The sequence below is a fragment of the Ambystoma mexicanum genome, chromosome 1p (assembly GCF_040938575.1).
Source record: "Ambystoma mexicanum isolate Mex_15411 chromosome 1p, UKY_AmexF1_1, whole genome shotgun sequence".
Taxonomy (NCBI): Eukaryota; Metazoa; Chordata; class Amphibia; order Caudata; family Ambystomatidae; genus Ambystoma; species Ambystoma mexicanum.
In genome coordinates this window covers 1,108,338,072-1,108,365,903 of record NC_090921.1, presented here as the reverse complement: position 1 = coordinate 1,108,365,903, position 27,832 = coordinate 1,108,338,072, and the positions used below count along the sequence as shown (strand labels likewise).

The following is a 27,832-nucleotide window of genomic DNA, read 5'->3' as shown; positions in this document are numbered from 1 at the left end:
TGCAGCAGCCGTCGTTCTCTCCGCTTCTCTTCAGTTCCTTGTAATTCCAGAGGTGACTCTCTGACTTATAGCCCAAGAGACCTGCCTTTTATATGAAAGACCCCCATTCACACAGCCTGACTGTCAATCACCCAGCAGGGGGGTTGTCCAGCCCGGACAACTACCCTGGCCAATCATGACAAAGTGCGACTTGGGTTTCCTAGGATACCCTGTGCAGGGGGTGACTACACCCCTCCCTCACATTCAGCCCACCTAGACACCCAAGCGCCTTGAGGAGGGCTTCTGAGCAGAAGCCCACCAAAAGACAGTGAACAAAGAAGGCGAACCTGGTTTGCCGCGCAAAGTAAAACACAAGAAGGACTTTACCAGAAAGAAATGGTGAATAAACCCAAGCGGAGCCAAAAGAAAGACGATTTGGTCAAGCCGGTTTATGTTCGAGACTAATATAATAGCCAAGAAAAGTACCAAGTTTATCTAATATAATCACGGTAGAAAAGTTAGGGTAGATACCACTGCCACCAGCCAAGTCTAAATGTTAAAAAAGCGAAACAATGCTCTAGGACGTACAGATAAAAAGGGGTACGAATTAACCCTTTCCAGTACTCCATGGAAGATGGGGTGTACTGGATCTGTGGTAGATTGACTAAGTAAAGTTAATGGTAACTTTACTCTTTTCTGGAGGACGGTAGTCGCCTCAGAAATGGAGTCGAGGGAAGTCTCAAAGACAACCCTGTGCCACGGCACTGAAGGTGCTGTGTGACACACAAAAAGAAGAGGGCTACTGAAGTGGTGTACTTCAGAGGCCACAATCACAAAAACAGGTAGAAACACATTTGCTAAGATTGGGGGAAAAAGCTCTCACTCTTACCAAGTGGAAAAAATAAACTCTAGAAGTCCAGCAAAGCTGCTGGGGGACTCACTAGGTGAGGGAAATTAGCCATAGATGAGAATTCTCCCTAACAAGGGGCGAGATTGTAAGTGCGACAGCAGTGTACAACAAAATAGTGGCTAGGCGAAAAGCTGAGTTAGATGCACAAGCTTGGGAAGAGTTTTCTACTGCAGTGAAGGATGCAAATAAAAATAAATGTGTCATTTAGTGAACCAAGGCCCCAGTTATTGTGCCTATTCAAAGCCATTTTTTAAAAGTCTTATTTTCTCCTTGTGGTGCTTGCACTTTGTACAAGCCTGACACTTGCTTGCCATACCCGTAGCCCTACCCCACATCCCTACCTGCTCTGGACATTGCCCTCTGATCCGTACAGAAGGTGGGTTCCTAGGGTACATAAAGTACAATATTTCTATTTCCAGCATGGAGTGTGAAGCCCCACACCCCAAATATATGGTGTTATTTTTTTTCTCCACCTTTTTAATTTTCTGTTTGCTTTAACCTTTCTTACTTGTTCCCCACTCCTTTTTACCTAGCCCTGTGCAATATATGTGATTTTATCTTAACCTATATCAATATCTATTTATCTTCTTTATTACCAATCTCTGCAGTTTGATTAATCCATTTAATTGTTCTTCATTGCTCTACTTTTTGGCAATTTTTCTCTTTTAATGAACTGCATACTTTTTTGTCTTTTTCTGTTTGCATTTTGTATGTTCTTTTTATTCTTCTCTTGCAGTTTTCTTAATTTGTCCTTTATTTCCTCTTCTCCTTTTTTCTGTCCTTCTTTTGTTGCTCTGTTCTCTTATTCGCTGTAAAGATCAGTGGCGCTTGCACAGAGCATGATTTCTTGCTATCAATGAGTATGAGACCCAATGTGCCAGCAGCTGGAGCTGTGCAATGCAGATAGTGACATCAATAGTTACTTGTTGCAGTATGCAAATTGTGCACTTGCCGCCAGCCATTGGCTAGTCATATTTGATTCTTGGCGAGTGAAAAATGGTGTGCTGGCTGTATGGATAGAATGTATGGTTGTCTAGTAGTTTGCAACTTTAATGTTCTTCCCCCTGCCTGTAGTAATGTATTTAAATGTCCTTCTTAAAAGTGGGATGCGACATAACAAATCACATGCAATAAGAAAGTCAGGTGCAAGCATGTCAGTGCTCTTTTATGGCAATAATGATGTTGGTGTAGGACTGTACCATGTGGTAATGGCCCATCGTCCAGAGGTAGTGACCTGAGCAACGCATGAGCATTACCGGGGATGGAGGGCTCGACAAACTGAACGAGTATGTGGGATTAAACAAATTGACAGTAAATCCGGCTAAATCAAATATTTTGATTTTCAAACATCCGCTCTCAAAAATAAAGTGTTTAAACTGGACTATGGGAGGAGAACGAATAAGAACAGTAGAAACCATAAAATACTTGGGATATAACATCTATGCCCATCCAGCAAATCACAAAACAGAAAGTGAAATCATGGCTAAAGTGACACAATTCACATCACAAATGATCAAATTAAATTATAAATTTTGTAAATTTTCCATTCTCCCACTGGTAAAGTTCTACCTCGCCAAAGTTGTCCCAGTCATTCTGTACGGTCTAGAAGCCAAACCCGAGCTTTGGTCCATAAACTGGGACAATTTTGAGGGCCGCATATGGAAAAAAGTTCTGGGCCTCCCAAACTGTGCCTCCTTAAAAAGTTTGAGATTTGAGCTAGGTCTAAAATCATTGAACTGTGTGGCAGACTGGAAGCTCATCTCACTGTTTCGAGAAATAACAACAAGCAAAGACTCGACACTATATGGAGACCTCAGACATGAAACACTGCTAAAGAAATCAACTATCCTCACCCTATTAGAGGCAAAAACATTGGAAAGACTGAAGACTTTAGATATAAACGAAGAGACTTTAGTCCTAAACCCACTCAATGTGAAAAAAAGATTAGAACAACGGGATTGGATTGAAACAGTAGAGAGAGTAAGAGAAGCACCAATTCAAAATCCATTTCTGAAGGGAGAAAAGAAACTTGGGTGTCTCTCTTGCTATCTACTAAAATCCCCAAACAGGAAACTGCGCTCAGACTTCCTTAGAATGAGACTGAATCTAGTCCAGTGTGGGGCTGTTTTGGAAAAGCACAACCAAGGGGATGTAGCAAAAAAACTATGCTCAATCTGTGTCAATCCTGCCAAACAAACATTAAGACATGTTCTAATGGAATGTGAAGGTACATGGCCTCAACGACTAAGACTCTTCAGAGACTTTGTATGGAGAGAGGAAGATATAATTTCAGACTTCCTTTGGGACAGAATTACCTCAGGAAGCAATGCAGCTTTGACGTTTGCAGCCATCCAGGTGATAACAGAAAGTGAATTGATTATCTAACATGACAAAGTAAAGGACAAATGTACTCAAAACATAGATTCAACAAAAAAAAAAAAAATGACAGGGCTGGTGGAAAACTATGACATGTAATGTAATTTTTATGTGCTTTTGTTTTTGACTAAATATGTTGTATCATCTTTGTAAAGGCTTAAGCCAAAACAAATAAAAAAAAAAAAAAGGAGGGCTGTTACCAGATGGTACAGCCCTTCCCTGTGGCCATTATTGGCTTTAGCATCCAAGGTGCAGGCAAAGAATGTCTGGGGGATTCCTCCAAAAATAAACAAATTGCAGGCAATTGCGGGGAGTTGGAGGAGATGTGGGGGATGCAGTGTCAGCAACCAACTCAAACAAAGGACTATACCCATCCTGTGTGGGTAGGTGGCTGCCACAGCAGAGGCAGGCTAGGATAACAGGGGAAGGCGAGGAAGGTGGCACGGGAATTAGCGGAACATTGAAAAGCAGTGGCGGGATGAGGTCACCCAGCGATGGGCGACAGTGCCATGGTGATGGGTAGGCAAACGGAGATTGAGAAAATGGCAGCGAATAATAAAATGGGGAACCCAGGCTTGTCCTGAAAGATAACACCCGCTTTCCCTGCGTTATTGGAAGAGTAGAATTCTAAGGGTGCGAATTTCAATAAAAATCTGTAAATGAGAAACTATCAACAATTGCAATCTATTCCACCAAAGGGTGTGAAGTGACATTTGATAGACAATGACAGTTATGCTCGAATTGCCTATGATGCCACTTGGAACCTCAAAGTTAAATTGACCCTAATGTTCATAAGTGTCCCTGTTTAAGGAGGAGTGAGGTGGGTGTAAGGAGGCAACCAAAAATGAGGGTGGTGGTAAAATGAAGAATTAAGGTCATGGAGGTGGAGGAATACATTGGAGGAGGGGGGAGGTCTTAAGCAGGAAGCTGAACTTAACATCATGTGGAAGGGGTTAAAGACCATTCAGAAGGAAGTTGTCAAGAAGAAAGTGGAAGGCAAAGCTGTTGTTGAGGCGTGGCCTGTATGGTATAAGGGTGAAGAGTGTGACGGGTTGGTTGGAGAAGGAGCAGGCACATTGTCAGCCTGTGAGAGCAGCTACGGAGGGCTGGTGGTACAAGCATGTGACAAAGCGATGAGGAGGTGAAGGAGACAGGTACTGAAGAGGAGAAAATGGGATTGCAGAAGAGACCTCCTTAGAGACAAGATTCTGCCTTTGACACTGTCAACCATGCCATCCTGCTCAATCATCTCTGTTATAACCTCGGTATCACTGATCAGGCCCTGGCTTGGCTGGCCTCCTTCCTCTCTGATTGACCCTCCCAGGTCAACTTGGTTCCTTTCTTTACTCTATTTAACTCTCTACATGTGGTGTTCCCCAGGGGTCTAACCTCTCTCCCTGGCTGTTCAACCAATAGCTGGCACCTCTCGCCCACCACATTGCCGCTCTCTGCTCCAGCTTTCAGTGCTTTGCAGATGACACTCAGCTCATTTTCAGGCTCCCCTCTGCCACCTCTTTTCCTTCTCTCATCTCTGACTGTCCGCCAACGATCTCTGCCTTAATGCCAGTAAGACAGAGATTCTCCTCATTGGAACACCTGCACCCTCCTTTCCTGTCACTCTCTGGCCGGCCTCCCTTAGCCCTCGCTGCACCCACCAGTGAGGCTAAGAACCTCAGGGTCATCTTCGACTCCACACTCTCATTTTCTCCTCACATCTCTGATGTCTCTAAGAAGTCAAACTACAAACTGCACCTCCTCAGAGGTATTCTTCCTTTCCTCTCCTTCCTCCTGAAGCTCACCGTCTCTAGAGCTCTGGTTCTCTCTAGGCTGGACTACTGCAACGATCCTCTTTCCAAATCTGCCTGCTTCTACTCTCCGCCCTCTTCAACTCATCCAGAACAGGACTGCAAGACTTGTCCTTGGCCTCAAGCCAAGGGATCATATCTCTCCAGCACTGAAATCTCTGCATTGGCTCCCAGTGGCTGCACGGATTAAGTTCAAGACCCTCTGCATTGTCCACAAGGCCTTCTGGGGCATGGGTCCTCAATACCTCCAACTCACTCTTCGTAAATACCTTCCTACTCGAGCTCTTCGCTCCTCCACCTCAAACTCCCTCAGGGTCAGTTGCTTCTCCAAGCAACAAGTTGGTGGTAGATGACTTTCTTCTGCTGGGGACTCCTTCTGGAACAGCCTCTCCAGACTCTCTGAAACTTGAGGAGAACCATCTCTGGTTCCAGAAGCACATGAAGACCTTCCTCTTTGCTTCTGCCATCACTCTTCCTCTCCCCTGCTGATTTCCTGTCTGATACTGCATTGGTCACCTGGCTACCCTCTGATTTCGGGCCCAGGTCCCTGCCCACCCAGTTGCACACCTGCACTGCCCCCCGGCAACCATTGCACTTGGGTCTGCATCTGTAACCCTACAGTCCCCCTAACTGCACTTTTCGACACCTGCTGTTTGCACTTACCCTTGCACCTGCCACCTGCTGGCTGCACTTCTTGTTATTGTTTTGATCCCATATACAGCACTGCCCCCTCCCCTTTCCCCTAACACTTTTCCCCTCCCCCTGCACTTGCGCAATCTCAATGTCACTTGGCCTAGTAAGATCATTGTCTCTGTTCCCCCTTCCTTGCCTCGTTGCGCCTTGAAACACTTGTGTATAGACGCGTTACAAATATCATATAATATCATATCACATATCATATCATTGTTATAGCTGGTTGGGGAGGTAAAAAGTAGCGTGTAGGAATCCGATCAGGGAAAGGGAAAACACGGCTTACCTATACCTGCAGAGAAGCCCAGCTGGTCAGGCATCTGGTGGACTTTTTGTGCTCATCCTACTCAGTCCTGACGTCTGCTGTCACACCAGCCTAGTATGCAAGTGCATGTAAGGCCTTGTGACCCCAGGGGAGAGGTCTCCCACTTGGCGCAACGATGAGAAGCAGGGCTCCTGACTCACAGAAAAGAAGATTCATGAAAGAAGTGTAGGGACTCTTAAACCCCCAGGACGTGAGTGTTTGAGAAACATATGTGGGAAGGCAGCCGAGAACTGGAAACCGAGGGACTTTTTGTTGTGAATCTAAGGAAAGTGTTCAGTTCTAACTCTCCTAAATTGTCCCACTTATGTAAAAAGCCTAATAGATGTGTATATTTTCGCCCACACCTCATTGTCACTCCTCTGTTTATAAAACTCTGCTTTGTGACAAGCCTCACTTGTACATACTCATAATAGCCGGTTATATTGCTATGGTAAGCAGGATAATTGCACCCAGTGCTCCAGCTAAGATTTGGAAGTGGGAGTATTTTACTCCCTATTTTTTAAAGTTGGGAGTAAAATGTTTTTTAGGGAGTAAAAACGTAAGTCCAATTCCCAATGAGAGTACAAGCAAGTACAAACATATTTTAACTAAAAAACTGAAATGTTTCGGAATATTTAATTCTTTGCATCTAGTTATTCATTCACATTAAAAAAATACATGTTTACTTCTTCCAATTAGGCAGTTAAAATAGTGGTTTCTTCCTGTGTTAGTACGTGCACTACTGGTCCAAACATATCCATGGAGCTGTGAGGGTGAACACAGGGGCACAAGATTCTACTGGTCTTTTTCCTATTTTTTGTTGGGAGTATTTTTACTCCCTATTTTTATTTTTTGGGATATTTGCCAAATTTTAGCATGTAAAAGTGGGCGATACAATCCTCATCTGTAGAGCTGCTTTCACTCTAGGATGGGCCGCATTGCATGTATGATTCACACTCATGGCCATGTTTAGCATACATTAAAAAAACATTTTAAAAACAAAATCACATTGGATGGCTTTCATCCATGGTAAACCACAGTTATAGTGCTAATAAACCAGACCATATGCATAGAAAATCAAATTGGCTGATGTATTTGCCTCTGATATGCCAACCCTCATCCCGCACATAACGTTTAGAAGTTTAGACATTTTGTAAAACAATTGTTGGGGGGGTTAGATAATATTTTGTATAGCACCTCCTGACTGTCCCATTTCAGCTAAAGCTTGAACTATATGCTGGAAAAATAGCGAATTAAGCACTTGCCTCCAATATAGTATGTGAGACTGGTTTGGGTCTACTTGGTTGAAAATATTTAACCTTTTCACATTTGACCTAATTGTTTTTGCTCTTTTTTTGGTCGAAAATGCGGGGGGAGACCCCCTGTTACCCCTACCTATTCCCTTACCCACCCCGTATATATATTTAATTCAATTTGACCACATTTCGACCAAATAACAATACAACAAATTCAGTCAAAAGTAAAAGGTCAAATGTTTTTCGACCAGGTATGCTAATACCTTTGAGACCTGTGGTCGCAGGGTGCAATCCCAGCAGTGCTGACTCAAGTAGATGACTCTGTCATGAAGCTCTACATGAAAAATATGACCTGCTGACAAATGTCAGCGTGCACACACAAACCCGCCTCACCCCTGTCCTTTGTTTAGAAAGAGTGTACATGTTGACTTGGTCGCTACCCATTTGGAAAGGAGGTGGAAGGGAAAGTTGTTCAAAAGGCTGTATTTTTAGTTACTAAATGTCCTAGGTGTTTTTTTTTCTCTGAATGCAAATGTTCAATATGTTATGAAACAATTTCCTCTCAAGGGGCAGCTTGGTGTGCCGGCCTATTTCTCTGAAGAGGAGTGGAAGCTTCTACAGGAGTGGCAAAAGGAACTTTGCAGGAACGTGATGAAGGAAATCCACCAAGCCTTGATCTCTCTAGGTAAGTCACACTATCTAACAGATATGTATTTTCATATCTACGAAGTGACTCACCCTAATGAACTGGAAAATATATCCCTTCTAACACATGATACCAATTACATATACATGGAATAATCAAAAATGTTTACAATACTTCAGCAAGGTGTACAGTATATTTCATGATGAATGTCCTGCTTTTCATTTCAAGCATATAACAAGGGGGTCCTGAGAGTCCCTCTGCCAGACATTAGTCCTGGTTACAAGAGCCTTACCCAGAGTCTTTAGCTCACTATCTTTCACGAAGGACAAATATCCTAAACATATCAGTCTTTGTCCTGCCCTGGGGCAGTCCAGCCCCGAAATGCTAGGCAATCCTCCTCTGAACAGCAACCCCAGACACGTGTTTCGGTCTGGTTGGACCTCATCAGTAGGGTGGAGCTGTGCCTCTCTAAGAATAGTGAGCAAGGGGTCCAAGTCTGGATTCCCCGAGTAGCTTAGGGTCAGACCCAAAGTTCAGAGAATTGCCCAGCATTTTGTTGCTGGACTGCCCCAGTGCAGGACAAAGACTGATATGTTTTGGATATTTCTCCTCTGTGAAAGGTAGTGAGCTAAATAATCTGGCTAAGTCTCTCATAACCAGGACTACTGTCTGGCAGATGGACTCCCAGGATCCCCTTTGTTAATTAGCATAATTTAAGTAACTTTGGGTCTTACCCTAAATTACTAGGGGAATCCAGACGTGGAACCCTTGCTCACAATTCTTAAAGAGGCACAACTCCAACCTACTGATGAGGTCCAACCAGACCGAAACAGGCATCTGGGGTTGCTGTTGGTTCTCTTGTTCAGAGGAGAATTGCCTAGCATTTCAATAATGGACTGCCCCAGGGCAGAACAAAGAGTGATATGTTTTGGATATTTCTCCTCTGTGAAAGATAGTGAGCTAAAGAATCTGGGTAAGTCTCTTGTAACCAGGACTAATGTCTGGCAGAGGGACTCCCAGGACCCCCCCTTGTGAATTTTCATTTCAAGCATAGTAGGTGTATGTGGAAACATGGCAGCATTGAGTGGCTCCACTTCCAGATGTAGTAGAATGGGGAGTGGGTCAAGATTTGCAGTCCGCGTAATGCTGACAGACTTACCACATGCATGCCACTGCAACAGTGCGCCGCATCAACCTCCCTTCGGCAGCCCAGTGTAAATCCTCAAGAAGGGTGTAGGAAGGACAGAAGGCGAAACTTTGTTCGAAGGAACTCCCCTATGAATATGCTGGAAACCAGGGGAGAGCAGTGAGCCAGAAGGCATGGAAGTTGCGGGTTGTGTGGGTGTGGCCATGCACGGATAATGGGGCGGGGTGAACACACGGGACCAGGAAGTGGGTTTGAGCATGGAGGCATGGTTCGAAATGTGGCACTAAAAGAATGAGCATGTTAAGTCCCCTTTACTCCCATAAAATAAAGAATAGAGTTGTAATCTTCATACATGGATGTGATGTCATAGGTAGTTTGTGAAGAAGTCCAAGGCACCGCAGGGTGGGGGTAATACTGGCAAGCTCTATTGGTGTATCGTGCTGCACACCATTTGTAGCAGAGAGGGTGGATCAACTGCTCAAATTGACAGTTGTAACACTCCCACCAACAAACAGTTATGACATCATGTACATGGTTTAGTTCTCAGACATGTGATTGCATTTTATGGTCTAGTGCTAAACATGGTGGCAGCCAAAACCACAATGGGCCTCGTCACGAGTTTGGCGGTAGGCCTTAAATGCGGCGGTAATGGGGTTACCTCTGCATTTAAGGGTCCAGCCAATCATGAGTATGGCAACACGGCGGAAAAAAGACAATTTGTAATTGCGCTGAATTGGACCCAATGGGGAATAATGTTTTCCACCCAACCCATGTTCCAGCGGTAATACCGCCAGACGGATGGCTGGTAACGCAAATAAAGTTGGACGGTATCCCAGTCGGGATACTGCCCAACTCGTGAGGTGGCCCAATGTCTGTTTTGGTTTTCAGATCAGTAGTAAATTACTAATTAGGCATGCCAATAAACTCACACAGAGAAAAATATGGTGTGAATACTTGTGTCTGTGTGGAGAAGCTTCTAGTTGCATTGCCTGCAGCACAAGCTTAAATACCCTTTTTGCTTAGTTGAATGAAGGTAATCAGCTGCTGATACCGCCATGGGTTGCAGCCTATGCAAGACAACATACACATACATGTATTTGTAGTTCCTGTGTTAGTAAATAGAATGCTACGGTTAAGAAGGGAGGTGCATATCATTACCCCAGGAGTTTGAAGTGTTACAGGGTGTGGAGGAAGGTTTGAAAATCAAATGGTTAAGGGACGCAGTCACCCACTAAACCTCTCGCTAAAACCGCTATGATGGTATACCTTAATGCATAAGGAAAGAGAAAATGTGAAGGGACACATTATAAACTAATGAAAATGGAGTCTGAACAAATCAGTGTTGTGCCATAGACAAGTAAATAAGACTGTCTGCAAAAGGCACTGATAAAATAGTGGTGGGGGTGCTTGAATAGGAAGTTAAATAAGTTGTGTTTATTGACTGGATATGGAAGGTCGGTCCCAGCAGAACAGATGCAATTGACCAACTGCCCTTTATGATGACACGTGTTTCGGCTGGTTAGTGTCATGACGCGCGCTCCATGGAATCTATGGAGCCAATGGAAGGGCTGATCCCGTTCCTCCATCAGCGGTCTAATCTCCCACGCACTGCACGTTACCATCATGACGCATATAAATAGGCGTCACATGCGGTAGTCGATGCGTTGCAACCTTGCTTTCCTCGCCAGGTTCGTACGCTATTGCTCCTCTCTTGCTCCGCTTGTGAATTCCCCCTCAAACCAACTTATGGTCCTAAAGATCGTCCTGGAATGGACCTCAACCCAAGCAGTAGAGTGTCTAGCAATGCTTGACTGTGGTGCAGCTGGGAACTTTATGGACGACCAATGGGCCAGTAGATACGCCATTCCTAGGAGAGAAAAACCTCAAGCCATACCTGTAGAAGGAGTGGATGGTACCCCGTTGTCTTCCGGTCTTATCCGACAAGAAACCACAGAAGTCAGAGTTAAGATGAAGACTCACCATGAAACCGTGATATTTGATCTGATAAAGGCAGCCCACTTTCCAGTGATACTCGGGATACCTTGGTTAAGAAAGCACAATCTGGGAATTGACTGGGTAACTAACATTATAGAGTTCAGGTCAGACCTTTGTATGCAGTCCTGTTTGAAAGAAGAAGGACAACATTCACATCAGGGTGACACAGTGCCAGCGAGGAGTATTAACTCCATTCCTGTTGCCTATCAAGAATTTACCGACATCTTTGCAGACACTCTTCCCAGACCTCTTCCTCCACATCGAGCCGAGGATGGTAAGATCGATCTTATACCTAATGCTGTGGTTCCATGTGGGAGAATGTATCCCTTATCCCTCCCGGAGAAGGAAGCATTAAGAGACTACCTAGCCAGCAATTTACAGAATGGGTTGATACAAGAATCAACTTCTTCGGCTGGAGCTTCTCTGTTCTTTATACCAAAAAGGGGAACCAAGGAACTCAGACCTTGTATTGACTTCAGGGGCCTAAATAGCCAAACCATTCGAGATAGATACCCGATGCCTCTGATAAAGGAGATCATGGAAGCAGTACAAGGGGCAAAATGGTTTACCAAACTAGACCTCAGAGGGGCCTATCATCTCCTACGAATCAAACAAGGGGACGAATGGAAGACCGCCTTTCGTACACCATTAGGTCATTTCGAGTACAAGGTAATGCCCTTTGGGTTGGTTAACGCGCCAGCCCAGTTCCAAAGATTTATGGACAAGGTCTTCAGTGATCTTCTGTTTAAGTCCACTGTAGTCTACTTGGATGACATCTTGGATTACTCTCACACTTTAGAACAACATCGTCTACACGTAAGAGAAGTGCTCAAGAGACTCCGAGACCACCACCTATTAGTCAAGCCTGAGAAATGTCTTTTTGAGGTTTCTACAGTTCCGTATCTGGGATTCATTCTGTCAGAAAACCGCATTGAGATGGATCCTAACAAGACAGCATCTATTAACAATTGGCCTGTTCCCAGCTCAGTCAAGGACATCCAGAGTTTCTTGGGGCTGACAAATTTCTATCGGGAATTCATCACGGGCTTCTCCAACACAGTCCTACCTATAACAGCTTTGCTAAAGAAAGGGGTGAAGTTCCATTGGACGCCAGAAGCAGATTCCGCTTTTCATCAGCTCAAACAAGCATTCACCTCAGCACCTATCCTCAGGCAGCCTGTTCAGTCTCAACCCTTTATCGTAGAAGCTGACGCCTCACAAGGGGCTATTGGGGCAGCTCTTCTACAAAGGAAGGAGGATCAACTCGAACATCCCATTGCCTATTATTCCAGAACACTCACCTCCAGTGAAGGAAACTATTTGGTGATTGAAAAGGAACTGTTAGCAATTAAACAGGCTTGTGAGGAGTGGCGTCATTTGTTGCAAGGAGCGAGATACCCATTTCAAGTACGAACTGACCACAGGAACCTAAGTATACTCCAACAGATGGAATGCAGGAACTCTCGTCATGCTCGTTGGGCTTATTACTTCTCCCAATTTGATTTCATACTCACATACCTACCAGGTAAAGACAATCACTTAGCTGATGCACTCTCCCGCAGCCGCCAAGAAGGATCAGGGAATTACCCCGAACAGGAATGTCTGCTCAATGGGAAGAGATTCATAGGAACAGTAAATAAATATTTACAACAGGTTCTGGAAGCCCAAAGGACCACCTCTCTTCCAAGAGACCCCTCTCTAACCTACAAAGGAGAATACCTGTTTAAAGATGACTTGCTTTACCTGCCCACCCAAGATCTCCAGAACCAAGCTCTTTCGTGGTGCCATGATCTGCCCATGGCTAGTCACAAGGGACGTACTGCTACACTGGAACTACTGAAGAGGATTTTCTGGTGGCCAAAGATGAATAAGGACGTTGTGGAGTATGTCTCTTCCTGTCCCATGTGTGCTCAAAGCAAACACAGTTCGGCTAAACCATTGGGGCTTCTACAACAAGATGAACCACCTGCCGGACCCTGGCAACATATATCTATGGATTTTATCGTTGAGTTACCCAAATCGGGAGGATGTTCAGCTATCATGGTAGTGGTCGACTCCTTCAGTAAGCTGGCTCATTTCATTCCCCTTAGAGGCACTCCTTCTGCCACTACCACAGTAGACGTGTTCTTAAAGGAGATAGTCCGTCCCCATGGCCTACCATCCTCAATTGTGTCTGATAGAGGAACACAGTTCACCTCCAAGTTTTGGACAACCTTGTGCAAACAGTTGCAGATTCAGAGAGCGTTGTCTTCTGGTTTTCACCCCGAAACAAACGGACAGACCGAACGCCTCAACGCTACACTTGAACAGTTTCTAAGATGTTACTGCAACCAGACTAAGGACAACTGGTATCATCTCTTATCGGTTGCAGAATTCTCGTATAACAACACCAAACATACTGCAATAGGAATGAGTGCTTTCAAATGTACCTATGGGTACGAACCCAAACACATCCCCTTTCCTACTGTTCAACCCACTAATGTCCCTACCATAGACCTACTACTGGACACTCTTAAACAAACTCATAAGTCTGCTCAAGAAACCCTGTTAGCCAGTCGCCAGACTTACAAGAGATGGGCTGACAAAAACAGAAGACCTAATCCCGATTGGAAGAAAGGAGACAAGGTATGGTTGTCCACCAAATACCTCCCCCGGAGAGTCCACCCAGGTAAATTCACTCCGAGATATATTGGACCGTTTTCCATAAAACAACGGATCAATCCTGTGGCCTTTCGGTTAAACCTCCCGCACTCTCTTCGAAGAATACATCCAGTATTCCATACCTCGCTTCTTAAGGATTATAAACCTGATCCTTTTTGAGAACCTCCAGAAGAAAGATACCCAGTGTGGATGATGACGCCCAAGAGTATGAGGTTTCACGTATCTTGGACTCTCGTTACAAACACGGAGTCCTATAATACCTCATACTGTGGAAAGGATACCCTTGGATGGAAAGATCTTGGGAACCAGCCAAAAATCTACATGCCACCAGACTCCTACGCATATTCCACAGACACCATCCAGGCAAGCCTGGAGGAAGGCCTTGGCGAAGCGGTTATACTGTCATGACGCGCGCTCCATGGAAGCTATGGAGCCAATGGAAGGGCTGATCCCGTTCCTCCATCAGCGGTCTAGTCTCCTACGAACTGCACGTTACCGTCATGACGCATATAAATAGGCGTCACACGCGGTAGTCGATGCGTTGCAACCTTGCTTTCCTCGCCAGGTTCGTACGCTATTGCTCCTCTCTTGCTCTGCTTGTGAATTCCCGCTTGCTTCCTCTTGTCAGCCCGCAGTGATTGCCCGCTCAGCTCCTAGCCCTTGATCTCTCATGGTGCTTTCTCCTCTCCTCTGTTCCTCCCGCTTGGTAACCCTTGTTCCTTCTCCCGCTCTAGTGCTTTTCTCTCCCTATTTGTGCATACCTCTACAATTGTTTGCTCCTTCCCACCACAGCCTTCTGCAGGCCTCTTCCTCATTCCTCGGCTACGGTATCCATCCAAACAGCGCTCAGGATAAGCATGCTAGCCCAACTCCAGCAGTGTCTTCTGGGAATTGAAGTCCTCTCATCTACTTCAACGGAAAGCCTTCAGCCTTGACATCCGTAGTGCTAACTACATCCAAGCACACCAGGGTTTTTCAGCCACGCTTTTCCCTGGGATTGGGGGCGGACTCCCTGAGGGCCCCCTCTGCCTTGCTGTCTGCCAGCGGGCAGGGTGTCTTCCAGTGGAGCTCGTCCCAATCTCAACAGGAAAGGACTGGACCTCTGGAGAGAAAGGAGAGCCATAGACACAGACGGTTCCTCAGAAGAACCCAGTACAGGTGAGGAGGAGGAGGAGGGAACCAAGGAGGGTATTTGTCAAGCAACCAATACTTCATCGCATGACAGTTAGCCTTTCTCAAATCAAAGCAAGTGTAAATTCATCCATAATTAGTTTCCAAGCGAGATTCAGAGGCGCATTTCATGGGTTCGATCCCCGTGCAACGTATTAACAGGAATGATTCCGTGTAGCTCTTCTGGGAAGAGCTATGCAACATAATTCCTGTTAATACGTGCCATCATAAAGGGCAGTTGGTCAATTGTGAAAAATTAACAATTTGACACCACGAAAGGCAGTTGGCGAATTGTGACAATTAAACAATTTGACAAGCTACCTACCTTGGCGCAAGTCTCCGGGAGAGTTTCTTTTTTTTTTTGACCTCAAGAACACACCTACTCTCGAAGATTCTCAAAGACAGTTCAGGTTTTTTTTATTGAAAAAATGGTGAAGGAGCTCCCTAAGAGCCGTCCGTCTCGTCCCTTTTCTTTTTTTCTTTCTTCCTTCTTTCTCTCTATCTCTCCCTCTCCTACCCCCACCAAACACAGCTATTACAAGAGTGCCTTACAGACACCCAGGCCTTTCCCTTCCTTCTACTCTCTTCTCTTTCTTTCTCCCACTCTCCTTTGTCTCTCCCTCCCTCTTCCCATATGCCCCTCTGTTCTCTCTCTGTTCCTACTCTCCTTCGCTCACTTGTTATCCTCCCAAACTTCCTTAATTGTATCTCTTCCTCAGCTAGTTCCCCAGGCAAAAACGCTAGCGTTCTTCTCTCCAGTGTTGGGCTTACAGGTGAGCCAACACATAAAATGGGCTTTAAGCCCCATCCCCTTTACGTACGCAGGTCCGCCAACATTTGGAAACGGCGGTACGCTCAGAATAAATGCCCCCCTGCAGGCCATACAAAACCCAGTACCCAGACTCATCCTCCACCTACCAAAACATTCACACAATACTCCAGCTCTCGCCCAGTTCCACTGGCTTCCTGTACTCCAAAGAATTGCCTTCAAAGGACTGTGCATTGTTTTCAAAGCCAAGCCATCCACCACAAAACCCCATTTTACCTTCACAACAAACTCAAACCCATCATCCACACAAACACCAGACAAGCAAGCCAGCATCTCCTACACATGCCACTCTGCAAACTAACATGCACACAAAAGCAATCATTTACCTACTGGGCACCCAGGGCCTGTCCTGGGAGGATAGCTTAGGGGCAAGGTGCTCCCCTTGGAAGCAAGACGACATGGAGCAACACAGGTTCGATCCATGGGTCCGTGCTTGGATACCTCTGGGTATTAAGCCCGTTATAAATAACCTATCGTATCATATCATGGAACACCCTACCTCTTCATATGCACAGTACACCCTCCATAACCATATTCAGAAAGAGGCTCAAAACATACCTGGTTCCCCACACATAACCTGCCATTCATCTCCCCTGCTACCACTTGTCTATCCTAATCTTTCTATCCCATCCGAAAACATGTTGTACCTTCTGTTTCACCCCCAATCTTTTTAACCTTTTACCGTTGAAAGATGCTCCAAGTACCTCTGAGGAGCGCCAGTGCTGAACAAAAATTCTACTAAAATAAATGCAATATGTGTGTAGTACACTTCATCCCTCTAGGGCAAGGATCTAAAGTAATGACATTGGGCCTCATTTCACGGTAGGCGGTAAGGGTTTACCGGTACTGGTATTTTACTGGTACCGGTAAACCCTTACCGCCTTACTACGAGGTCCCTTTGCGGGTTGGTACATTAACGCCTGCTTTTAGCAGGCTTTAAATAACGAACCCGCAAAGGGACCGGGGTGCTAATTACGGTACCGCAATTTGCGGTACCGTAATTAGCGCCTTCCCCATTCTCATTATGGCAAAAATGGGAATGGGGAAGGGCAATTGAGGAAGGAGGAATTACCGCCAATAGCGCCATGGTTTACCGCCTACTGTGTAATGAGTCCCATTGTCATTTGTCCATCAGTTATAGTTAGTAGGGGCTTGACCTAGAAGTGGATGCTCAGTCGCCCATCCATATATACAGTAGGGTTTTTTTCAGAGTGTGTTCCATATGACTCTGAAAATGTGGTTCAATAATTTCCCCCAGTATCTCTGAATGTCCAGACGAACCAAGATATGATATGATAAAATGTTGCTCTTTCCGTTACACATCTCTGGCCCATTTGGGAGTCCTACTTGGCCATTTTGTAAAGTCAATCCCTAGATTAATCCACCAGGTGGAGGTATTTCAGCTGGATTAATCTCAATTTCACTTTGATCAATTTCCTGGGACAATGAAGCGCCTCTCTCCAGGCCTCCTCTTTCAGGGAACCCTTTGTCCTTTCCCATTTTGTGCGCACAGTGAGATGAGGTCCATTTGAGTTAAAGATAAAATTTATTTTTTAAAGAGCTTATATATGTTTACGATCCAGTGTGCCCTGAAGGATGTTGCCCTCTCGACGAGATTGTTCAGAAATAGGGCTTACTTTTGGGCTCTGCTTGGGCAGCGCATATGTAAGCCATAGATGCCTGTAGCTCTTGCTGATGTCGACCCCTCCAGAGGGTTTTACTCAATGTTTATCCTAAGCCTTTTATGCCATTCCTGTGCCAGTCCTGGAAACCTGAAAGGTTAATACTGAGTGTCTGTTCCTCACCCATAGCATTGTTTGTCAGGGGTGCTACTGAGGGTGCAGGTCATGAAGGGGTTTGGGGCCCGCCATCAAGGGGTCCAACATTGTAAATGAAGACAGTCCACTTCCAGGCTGATAAAAGGGCAGAGTTGGCATTCTTAATGTTTCTGTAACTTCATACGAGTATGTTAACACACATTTTGTTGCGTAATACAATTCTTAGTAAACTTTCAGTACAAAATGATCTGCAGATAAATTGTTATCTTGTATTTACTCCTAATATCAGGTCCTCTAATTGCCACGACTATCTGTGGTTTGAGAACTAAAGATCACAAAGAGCTGCGCTCCACGTACAGCCAGGACCCGGAGAGAAGACACGTGACTAATCACTCCTCAAGTGAGTACGACATGGACTTAGATGCTGTGCTTAATCTTTAAATGTATTCATGGCCTCACCCGGTCCCCTAATATCTAGCAGAACAAAATGGAGTTCTTCAAGCCTTCCAGAACTCTCCAGTCCCAGGGGGCCACCTGTTAATTGTTCCCAAGCCAAGATGTAAGACTAGAGGGGACCCTAGGTTTTTATTGCTGGGACGCATCTATGGAATGCTTTACCCCTAACCATTCGAAATCTGAACTTCCTGCTTTCTTTTCACAGGGATTTAAAACCTATTTATTTTGCTGATAGATCTCTTTATTTGTGTTTGATGCAGTTCATTCTGCTTGGATTGCGTGATATAAATTCTTCAGATCACATCATTCGTACATGCTTAGGTGTATCTTCTCAATGGAGACGCTGGTCCACACACACTTAGACAAATACAAGCAAGCGCATACATAACCCAGCAATGTATCTCATGAAGGGGAGAGAGAAAAAGATGTATGCGGGGGCCGCTTGTGGGACCAACACAGAGATACCCAGTTATGCCCACAAAGGAAATCAGCTTTAGAGAAATAGATTATACACAAATAGTAGAGGACATAGAGGCAGGTCTCACGGGGGAAGAATTAATATATACATACCTGGGGAGAAAGATAGAGAAATAGATTATACACAAATAGTAGAGGACATAGAGGCAGGTCTCACGGGGGAAGAATTAATATATACATACCTGGGGAGAAAGATAGAGAAATAGATTATACACAAATAGTAGAGGACATAGAGGCAGGTCTCATGGGGGAAGAATTAATATATACATACCTGGGGAGAAAGATAGAGAAATAGATTATACACAAATAGTAGAGGACATAGAGGCAGGTCTCATGGGGGAAGAATTAATATATACATACCTGGGGAGAAAGATAGAGAAATAGATTATACACAAATAGTAGAGGACATAGAGGCAGGTCTCATGGGGGAAGAATTAATATATACATACCTGGGGAGAAAGATAGAGAAATAGATTATACACAAATAGTAGAGGACATAGAGGCAGGTCTCATGGGGGAAGAATTAATATATACATACCTGGGGAGAAAGATAGAGAAATAGATTATACACAAATAGTAGAGGACATAGAGGCGGACATGTACGAAAGAGGCAGGCATCCCATGGGGGGAAAATAAATATATACATACCTGGGGAGAAAGAGAACACCCATGAATAAAAGAACATGGGAGGCATCTGATAGGGAAAGAAAGAGAAATCCATAAAAGATCTAGGCTTTTCGTGGGAAAAGATAGACCAGAAAAATATCAAGAAAAGCAAGAAAGAAATATGTGAACACGTGGCAAGAGAATGAGAAAGACACAGGCGGAGGAGGGGGAAAAACATCAAATTAGGAAAGCTAGAGACAGAAACAACCACATGAGCGTGAGTCATTCCTAGTGAAAAGAAACAAAAGACAGTGTTGAGGTATGTAGCAGATATAGGAATAGACAACAGTTTGTGGGTGATCAGCAGTGAGGAGAATGTAAGCGCGACCTCCTCTATATAGAGTTTTTAAGGGACATCCTCCCCTGTACATTGAGGGCCCACTTTCTTCAAACACCTCACCATAATTGTCCCCATTATGCTGTGGAATTTCTTTAGGTCCATTGAATAGTTTTTGCCCTTTTAACCCCAAGGTATTTAGCAGCATCACTTTCTTCTGTCCTGCTTGCAGTATAACATATACACCACAAAGGCTCTACATATGTCAGAAACAGCGTTTGCTATTGATTGCATGGAATCAGCAGTCTTACAGAGTTGGACAGAAGTTGGGAGTAGGGATCACAAGTTTGGTGGTGTGTGAAAAAGTGGAGGTAATACCGCTTACCTCCACTTTACCCGAACCACCAAACTACAAGTTTGTCGGTATTACCGGATGGCAATACCAGTGATTTTTGTTAAGTTAAAGTGGAGGAGTAACCTTCAAGTTGGAGGTAAAACCGCCGGAGGTAACACAGGCAAAAGTCGCATTAAATGGGCATTTACACCGGCAAACCACCACTTGTAATTAAGTGGTATAAATGCTGGAGGTAGTAAGTGGCAGAATCAGTAATTCTGTTTGCCGGTATTCCGCTGGAATACCGTCAAGCTCATAATGAGGCCCATTGTCTCCCTGCTTGATATGGATAGATTGTGTCTTGCTTTCGGATTTTCAATCCAATCATCACTAGCTATTTGCATGGTGCAGAGTGAATTCTTTGATCCCATTCTCGTTACCACTGGTGTCTTTTGCTCAACATAAGAATGTTGTGGCCAGGGACTGCAAGAAACATGTAACTTTTTTTCGACAGCAAGTTATAAGTGGGATTCACATTTTAAGGGCCAACTGGTGCTTGAAGTATGGACAAGGAATGGAGGCTGGCCGACAGCCCTCATTGCCCATTGGAATCTTCTTATATGCACACATCTCTCTGCGGATGTGTTTCTGTTTCTCCAGCGTTCTCAACACCCATTCATTATTCGTGAAACTGTGGGTGGAGTTTGGCCAGACAGGCCTCACATCATGACAGAGTCCCAAAAGTCCCTAGCTAACATGGAGTGCAGAGAGTATTGTAGTCCCCTGCAAGACTCTTTGAACATTTTATTTTAGTTTAAACTTTATACAAAGTGCTGTACAGTAAACAAAACACATAATACACAATTCAAAACAAATATATAATAGAATCCAATTGTATCCCCCTCCAATAGAGTCCACATTTGCAATCAAACTGTTCAGTACAAAGAAAGGAATTTCCCCCAAATGTTCTCAAATACAACATGTTTCTTCTATCTGCGGTAAAATACCCTCTCAATCTCTGCCAAATCATGCATTTCATTAAGCCACACAGCAATAGTTACAGGTGCTGCTGTTTTCCAACCCCTGAGAATCTTTCTTTTCCCTACCATTGCGCTCCTGAAGTTAAATTTTTTCTGACACGTAGACAGATCTTCTAACATCAAATCACTACTCAATATCAATGTTTTGAAATCGTATTTGAGCCTTTTGCTTATTACCTTTTCACAGACATTGTCAAACTCCAACCAAAAACCTATTACCCTTGTGCAATCCCATAACATATCTCTAATGTCCCACATTCTTGAACACAGGCCCAACACTCTGAATTGTCCATCATTCCTCTCCTCTCTAACTGCTCTGGTGTCCAGTAGACATGATTCAAGATCTTAATTTGGTGTGATCTCTCTATTAATCCCAACAAGCATAATCTAACATTTTCACACATACGAGACTACTCACCTTCATCGATCTCATATCTAATTCTCCTGCTCCATTCTTCTCTCAGTAAATCATTTCCCTTGTAAGCATTCACAATCATTCCATAAACTCTGATGGCTAGTCCCCTTTCTCCTAGCTTCAGGGTTTTATTGAACAATCCCAAATTCGATCCTTCTTTCATTTCAAGTTCACCAATTGCTTTCCTAATCGTCCTGTAATCTGTTCCACTACAATTCAGAATATTATAGGCAGACTGGACTTCTTTACCTGTCATCCATCTTCCATCTTTACGAAAGTCTCCAAGCCATTTTATACCACAAAAGACCAACTCATGACAGAAAATTACCTTTCCCTCTATTTTGGTTGACGGATTCATCCAAATAGAAGCCCCTGGATCACGCAAAGCATCAAGACCAAGGAAACTATTCAGTTTCTCCCATGCGATTTTCAAGTACTTAGTTATCGGATCTTTCATGTCCTTACTGGACCCAGAAGACACAGTTGTCAACATTGCTCTTGGTGTAAGCGGACCATGAAAACTGGCTTGTGATGCTGGGCAGTGCAGAGCAGATTGAATCCAGTCCTCCCTCTCTGATCCAATCACTGAGGCTCGTCACATGAATAGAGGGCTTACCCTATATCCTTTTTAAGGAAGCCATCACTGTGAGCAGACCATCTAACATATTAACGCTCTTGTGAGCAAAGCGTACAGGAGGTACATCCCAGATAGAAATCCCGGGGGCCACATCTCTAAAAGTGAGCTCTTAAAAAATGGTCATAACTTCTTACAAGAGAACCGTAGGGCTATTTAACAAGATACGCTTGCCGAGACCTGCCTGTAAAGATAGAATGGTTTTAGAAGTGCTGGGATCTGAGAAGCGGATTCCCCAATGTTGGAACACAAGACCTTGGAGCGGGGAGGGTCAGCTTCTCTGTTTGTCTCACATTGATCTTGCTCAACATTGTGACCAAAGCCATTTTCTGTGTGTGTGTTTTATGGTGCAGACTGTTCTAAATTGCATCCTGTAGGGCCAGTGCGAATCTTTCAAGCTTGATTAGTTTGGCATTTAGCACATTTTGTTGGATAAGGGATTTACAGAACCAAGTCTAAATCAGTGGAATTGTATAAGGAAAACCTTTTCGTCTTAGAGAGAGAGAATTGTAAAGAACTGAGATTTGACATACAAAACCTGCAGAGAGGTTGTGAACTGTGTTTTGCGACATTGATGAACTTATGAACCCTATGCACAAGAGATCCAAGTGATTGGGCCAGACAGAAGCCACAGACAGAGGTGATGCTATTGCTCCGGCCTCCTTCTTTCTGTTAAGTTTTCCTAAGTGGTAGGGACAGTTAGACGTTCTTATTTGGACTAAGGACTGTTTTCTATGACCACCATTAGTCTAAATTTATTGAGCAGGGAACTTCCCTCATAAAGATAGTGCTAGATAAGCGTTTTTCCTTTTATTGTTTTTTTTAGTAACACATTTTATTGTTTTGTTACTTTCAAGACAACAATACTCAATATACAATCATAACCTACATACATTTGTTTAAGGCACTGTGATTATTCACGATTTCTAGGTACAGTTCGTTAGCACGTACCTTGACAGTTCGCGTGTTGCATCATTCCCGTATTCGAGATTGTTGTATTTCTGGGTTTCATATTTTGGTTGTTTATCCCGTGGTCTGTTCCCATTTATGCCAAATTTTGTCGGCTTTCCCAGGGCATCCCCTCACTAGGTAGCCTCGGCGCTCCATTATTATACAGGTGTCCACATCAGTTACCCTTTGTTCATATTGTGGAGTAGTCTCTGAGCCCCATAGCTGTGCAATGTTCCTTTTGGCCAGCCCTGTGGTCGTTGAAAGCAGGAGTTTTTCGAATCTGGTCATTTCTCCTTCCTCTGCTATCCCCAGTAAAAGAAGTTTTGGTTCGTTTGGGACTGGTTGGCCTATGACCCTTGACAATGTGGCACAGCATTTCTGCCAGAAGTACTGTGTGCGTGTGCATTGCCATAGGATATGGTAAAAGGTACCTTCCTCTTGTTTGCATCATAGGCATTTGGCATGTGTGGTCTTGCCCCACTTGTGTAGTGCCACTCGCGGGTAGTATATTCTATGCAGAACCTTTAGTTGTATAAGTCGTATCCTGGCCGATATAGCTGTCTCTCTGGGGTACATCAGGGATGACATCCGTTCCTCAGGTAGCAGCGGGCCCACATCCCTTTCCCATTTTCTTTTGTAGCAAAGGAGGAAATTGCATTGTACATAATTGATGTAGTTTTGGCATTCACTCTGTCTAAGACTATATTCCTCTCTATTGGTGTGCACTCTGGCAGGTCTACGAGGTTCGTCATTTGTTTGGTAATTGCATGAGATAGTATGTAGTGATAGTTTTCAGTAGGTGGGAGACCATGAGTGGCCGACAATTCAGCAAAGGGTATGATTTTGCCTTCTTTGATCACCTGTTGGATTGTCAATATTCCTGATGTTTCCCAGTTCGGCCATTTAAGCAATTTTTGCAGTTCCGGGAGGTGGGCATTATTCCAGAGAGGTTGTATGAGGGTGATTTTGCTTTCCCAACCTATATGTCTATGGGATTCCCTCCAGATTTGAGTCGTGTGGGCTGTTATTGTGCGGGCGGGGGGCAGCCCCCCATGTTGTATAAGCTTCCGATTGGGGGTGTCTCTTGTCTTTGCTGCTTTTTCGGCTCGTATATGTGGCAGTGCCGGACTACCATGCAGTATATCATTTACAGTCACCATTTTGCTCGCCCAGTAGTATGTTTGGATGTTTGGGAGCCCGATCCCTCCCTCCCACACAGAGCACTGAAGGGTGCTTAGCGCTATCCTTGGATGTTTCCAGCCCCATAATAGTTTCCGTAGTATTTTATCTATTTTGCGAAATTCTGCTGTGGGGATGTGTAGCGGGGCATTTTGTGATATATATATAAGAAGCGGGGTAGCGCAAGCATTTTGAAGAGTGCTGCTCTTCCTAGCATGGTCAGTGGCAACAACCCCCAGTGGCCTATATCTTGTGCAAAACGTTTTATAATTGGATGTAGGTTATGGGACACATAGTTTTCCAGTCTGTTCGAGATCAGGATGCCCAGATATCGGAATTGGTTCAGTTCAATTTTGTATGGGGAGCCCTCTGGAGGTGTATAGTCTATATCCCCTTAAGCGGGAAGAGCAGTGATTTCGTCCAGTTCACTCGCAAGCCGCTGAAGGTACCATATTTTCTCAGTATTTGTGTAACTATGGGGCAAGAGACTGCCGGATCACCTAAATAAATCAGCAGGTCATCCGCGTAGAGAGATACCTTGTCCTACCAGGTTGGATTCCATCGGAAGCCAGACCACGTTGTTGTATTTTGGAGCATTATTGCCAGTGGCTCAATCATCAGCGCAAATAGCATAGCCGATAGTGGGCAACCTTGTCTGGTTCCTTTCCCCAGTTGTATGTTGCAGGGGGGGGCAGCTGTTCACCCTCACTTCTGCCATGGGGGCATTGTACAGGAGCTGGACCCAATTTATGAATTGTTCCCCAAAGCCCATTTTCCTCATGATTAACTATAGCGCCTCCCAATGGACCGAGTCAAAGGCTTTCTCGAAATCAATGGCTAGTAGCGCCAGTGATTGCTGTAGGGATGGTGCTCTTTCAAGCGATAAGTTTAGTCTACGAATATTCATTCTCGTAGATCTCTGCGGCATAAAGCCACAATGATCAGGATGGATCAGGGATGTGATTACATTTTGAAGTCTATTAGCTAGTACCTTCGGCAGTATCTTAGCTTCGGTGTTGATTAGGGATATGGGTCTGTAGGAACTGCATTTGTCCTGGGGTTTGCCCTCTTTTGGTATTATTATCATGGTGGCTTTATGTAGGTCCATCGGAAGTATCCCTTCTCTGGTGGATTGCAATGTCTAGGTGGCTTAGTTTTTTCCAGATGTGAAATGGGAGGCCATTTGGGCCTGGGGTTTTGCCTGATTGGAGTTGGGAGATGGCTGCCATTATTCCTTCCTCTGTTAGTTTACTTTCTACTGTGCCCATTTGCTCTGGGGTAATTGTAGGGAGGTCTATCTCATCCAGTACTGTGGTCACTATTGGGGCATTTGGGGGGCTAAAGAGCTCTTCGTAGTATTTTGCAAAGCATTCTGCTATTTCTTTATCTGTTGAGACCTGCTCAGCGTTTGTATCTTTAACACTTCAGATTTGTCGATGCCCCTCATCTCGTTTTTCGAGCCATGCTAACAATTTGCCCGCTTTTTCCCCCGTTTCATACAGACGTGCCTTCATGGCTTGGTGTGCCTTCTTGGCGCAGTTCAGTGACATATTATGTAATTTCTTTTGCGCTAGAACTAGGTCTCTATTTGTCTCTGGCGTGTTATTTTCTATATGTTGTATTTCTTTGTGTAACACCTCTATTTTAGCGTCTATAATTTCTTTCCGGTGTTTCTTTTTCTGTGCTGTCGTCCATGAGAAGATTTCTCCCCTCAGTACCGGCTTGTAAGCTTCCCATAATGTCCCGGGGTTATCTACGGAACCTGTATTTAATTCGAAATAAGTGGAGGTAGCATTCGCTATTCTTTCTTGTAGGTCCGGGAACCCAAGATAATAGTTGTTTAGCTGCCAGGTGGGCGGAGGTTGCGGTCTTTGTGTTTCGAGTTCTAACATTAGTGGGGAATGATTGGATATACCGCGTGGGAGTAGGGACGCATTTTGAGCTTTATGGATATTCCGAGCTGGTAGGAAGAAATAGTCTATTCTAGACAGTGAGGCATGCACGCCTGAATGGAAGGAGTATTCTCGTGCGTCCCCTTGTAGGTCCCGCCATGCATCTCTGAGGCCCAATGCAGAGGTAAAGTTAGCTAGTTTGGTGCTGGTTGTGGGGTTCCTCCCTCTCATATGTGTGCGGTCTAGCGTGTTATCCATGACCTCATTGAAGCCCCCCCCTAAAACCCAGGTGTCAGCTGTGTTCGCGGCGAGGATGTGTGTGATTTCTGCCAGTAATGCAGTTAGCAGTGCCGGCGGGGAGTATATTGCCATGATTACCAGGGTTTGGTTCCATATTGTGGTGTTTATGTGTACATATCTTCCTCTAGTGTCTTGTGTCACCTTTGTTATCGTTAGCGGCAGCCTTTTATGGACTAGGATCAACACCCCTCTAGCTCCCATTGAAAAACCTGCGTGTACTGCAGTGCGGTAGTTGGATCTCTTAAAGAGGTTGCACGTTGTTCCAGCGTGGTGTGTTTCAGTTAGGAGCACTATGTCTGGTGTGTGTTGGTTTATATATTGCAACACCAGGCGTCTCTTAATGCCAGATCCTGGACCGTTAACATTCCATGTCATAAATGTCATGTGTCTGTTGGCCAACATGGTTTGTGGTGACATTGGGTATCTGGATTTCGTAGTTTATGGTTGTAACCTGTGGGGAATAATTGATCTTTTGGTGTAGGGATATATGTTGTCACTGTCTCTTGAATGTAATCACAGTACCTTTGTATGTTAACCAATAAATAAAAAACTTGTATCCAACTCCCCCCTCCCTATACTCCAAACCCAACTGAAGCATCTGTCGCCCCATTATAAACTGGAGATCTACTAAGTCTCAACACTCATATATTTACTTTTAACAGATTCAAATTTCCTGACCTGTGATATGGTCAGTGCTGTTTGGTCTTTTAGCACACTCCCTTCTGATGTTACCTGTGAACCTCAGCGTCAGGGGGTGGCTCGGGTCGGGCCGCCAGCCGTTGCGCACTACTATGATCCATTGTTTCAGTATGTTTCAGGAGTTTCGTTTCGTGTTCGCATCCAGAAGGTTGTACTGGCATTATGCTTACAGTTCCTCTTTATTCATTTTTTTCTTGTAGCATTTCATCTGGTTGTTGTTGCGGTTCGATGTTTGGCGGTCTCACTGGACGTGGTCTGTTACGTTCGGTCTCATTCCTTCCCCTTGCACTCCAGTCTCCCTCTACATGTCTTTCTGCCCAGATCCACGCTTCTTTGGGATCCGTAAAGTGTATTGTTGTGCCCTTGTGGAAAATGTTTAGCTGGGAGGGAAGATTAGCCCGTATTTGACTTTCATTGACTGCAGGCGCCTTTTAAGCGGATCAAAGGATTGGCATGCTTTTTGTACCTCTCTGGTAAAGTCAGGGAAGAAAGCGATTTTGGAGCCATTGTAGGTGACGGAACCTTTTCTCCTCGCCATCTGTAGTATGGCATCCCTGTCCCTGTAATTTAGGAGTTTCGTGATAACTCTGCGTGGTGGTGCTCCTGGTATAACTCTTCCGGTTGGTACACAATGTGCTCGTTCGATTGAAAAGAATTTCGAAAAATAATTTATTTCGAATAGGTCTGTGAGCCATTGCTCGAGGAATAATTCCATGCTTGCTCCTTCGGTTTTTTCAGGGAGGCCCAGGATGCATATATTATTATGTCTCGATGTCCCTTCACTTTCCTCCACCCTCCCCTCCAGGATTTTAATGCGTTCCAGCACGCCCGACATCTGTCGGTTGACTCCTCGCAGGCTTTCTTCAGTCTCTGAGATGCGGGCTTCAGCTTCTCCGGTACGGGAGGTACGTTTTTGTAGATCGTGTCTCAGGAGGGACACTTCAGCGCCTATGCTGTCCATTTTCT

The 27,832-nt window shown here is 44.6% G+C and overlaps 1 protein-coding gene across 1 annotated transcript in view; it reads left to right on the top strand.

Moving 5' to 3' along the window:
- The window catches only part of LOC138448795 (zinc finger protein interacting with ribonucleoprotein K-like), a 202,958-nt gene that overhangs the window by 41,318 nt on the left and 133,808 nt on the right, over nucleotides 1–27,832 (top strand). Inside the window, exons 2-3 of the mRNA XM_069604721.1 lie at nucleotides 7,888–8,005; nucleotides 17,836–17,946. Of these exons, the coding sequence (XP_069460822.1) occupies nucleotides 7,888–8,005; nucleotides 17,836–17,946 (229 nt within the window). The remainder of the gene's footprint in view (nucleotides 1–7,887; nucleotides 8,006–17,835; nucleotides 17,947–27,832) is intronic.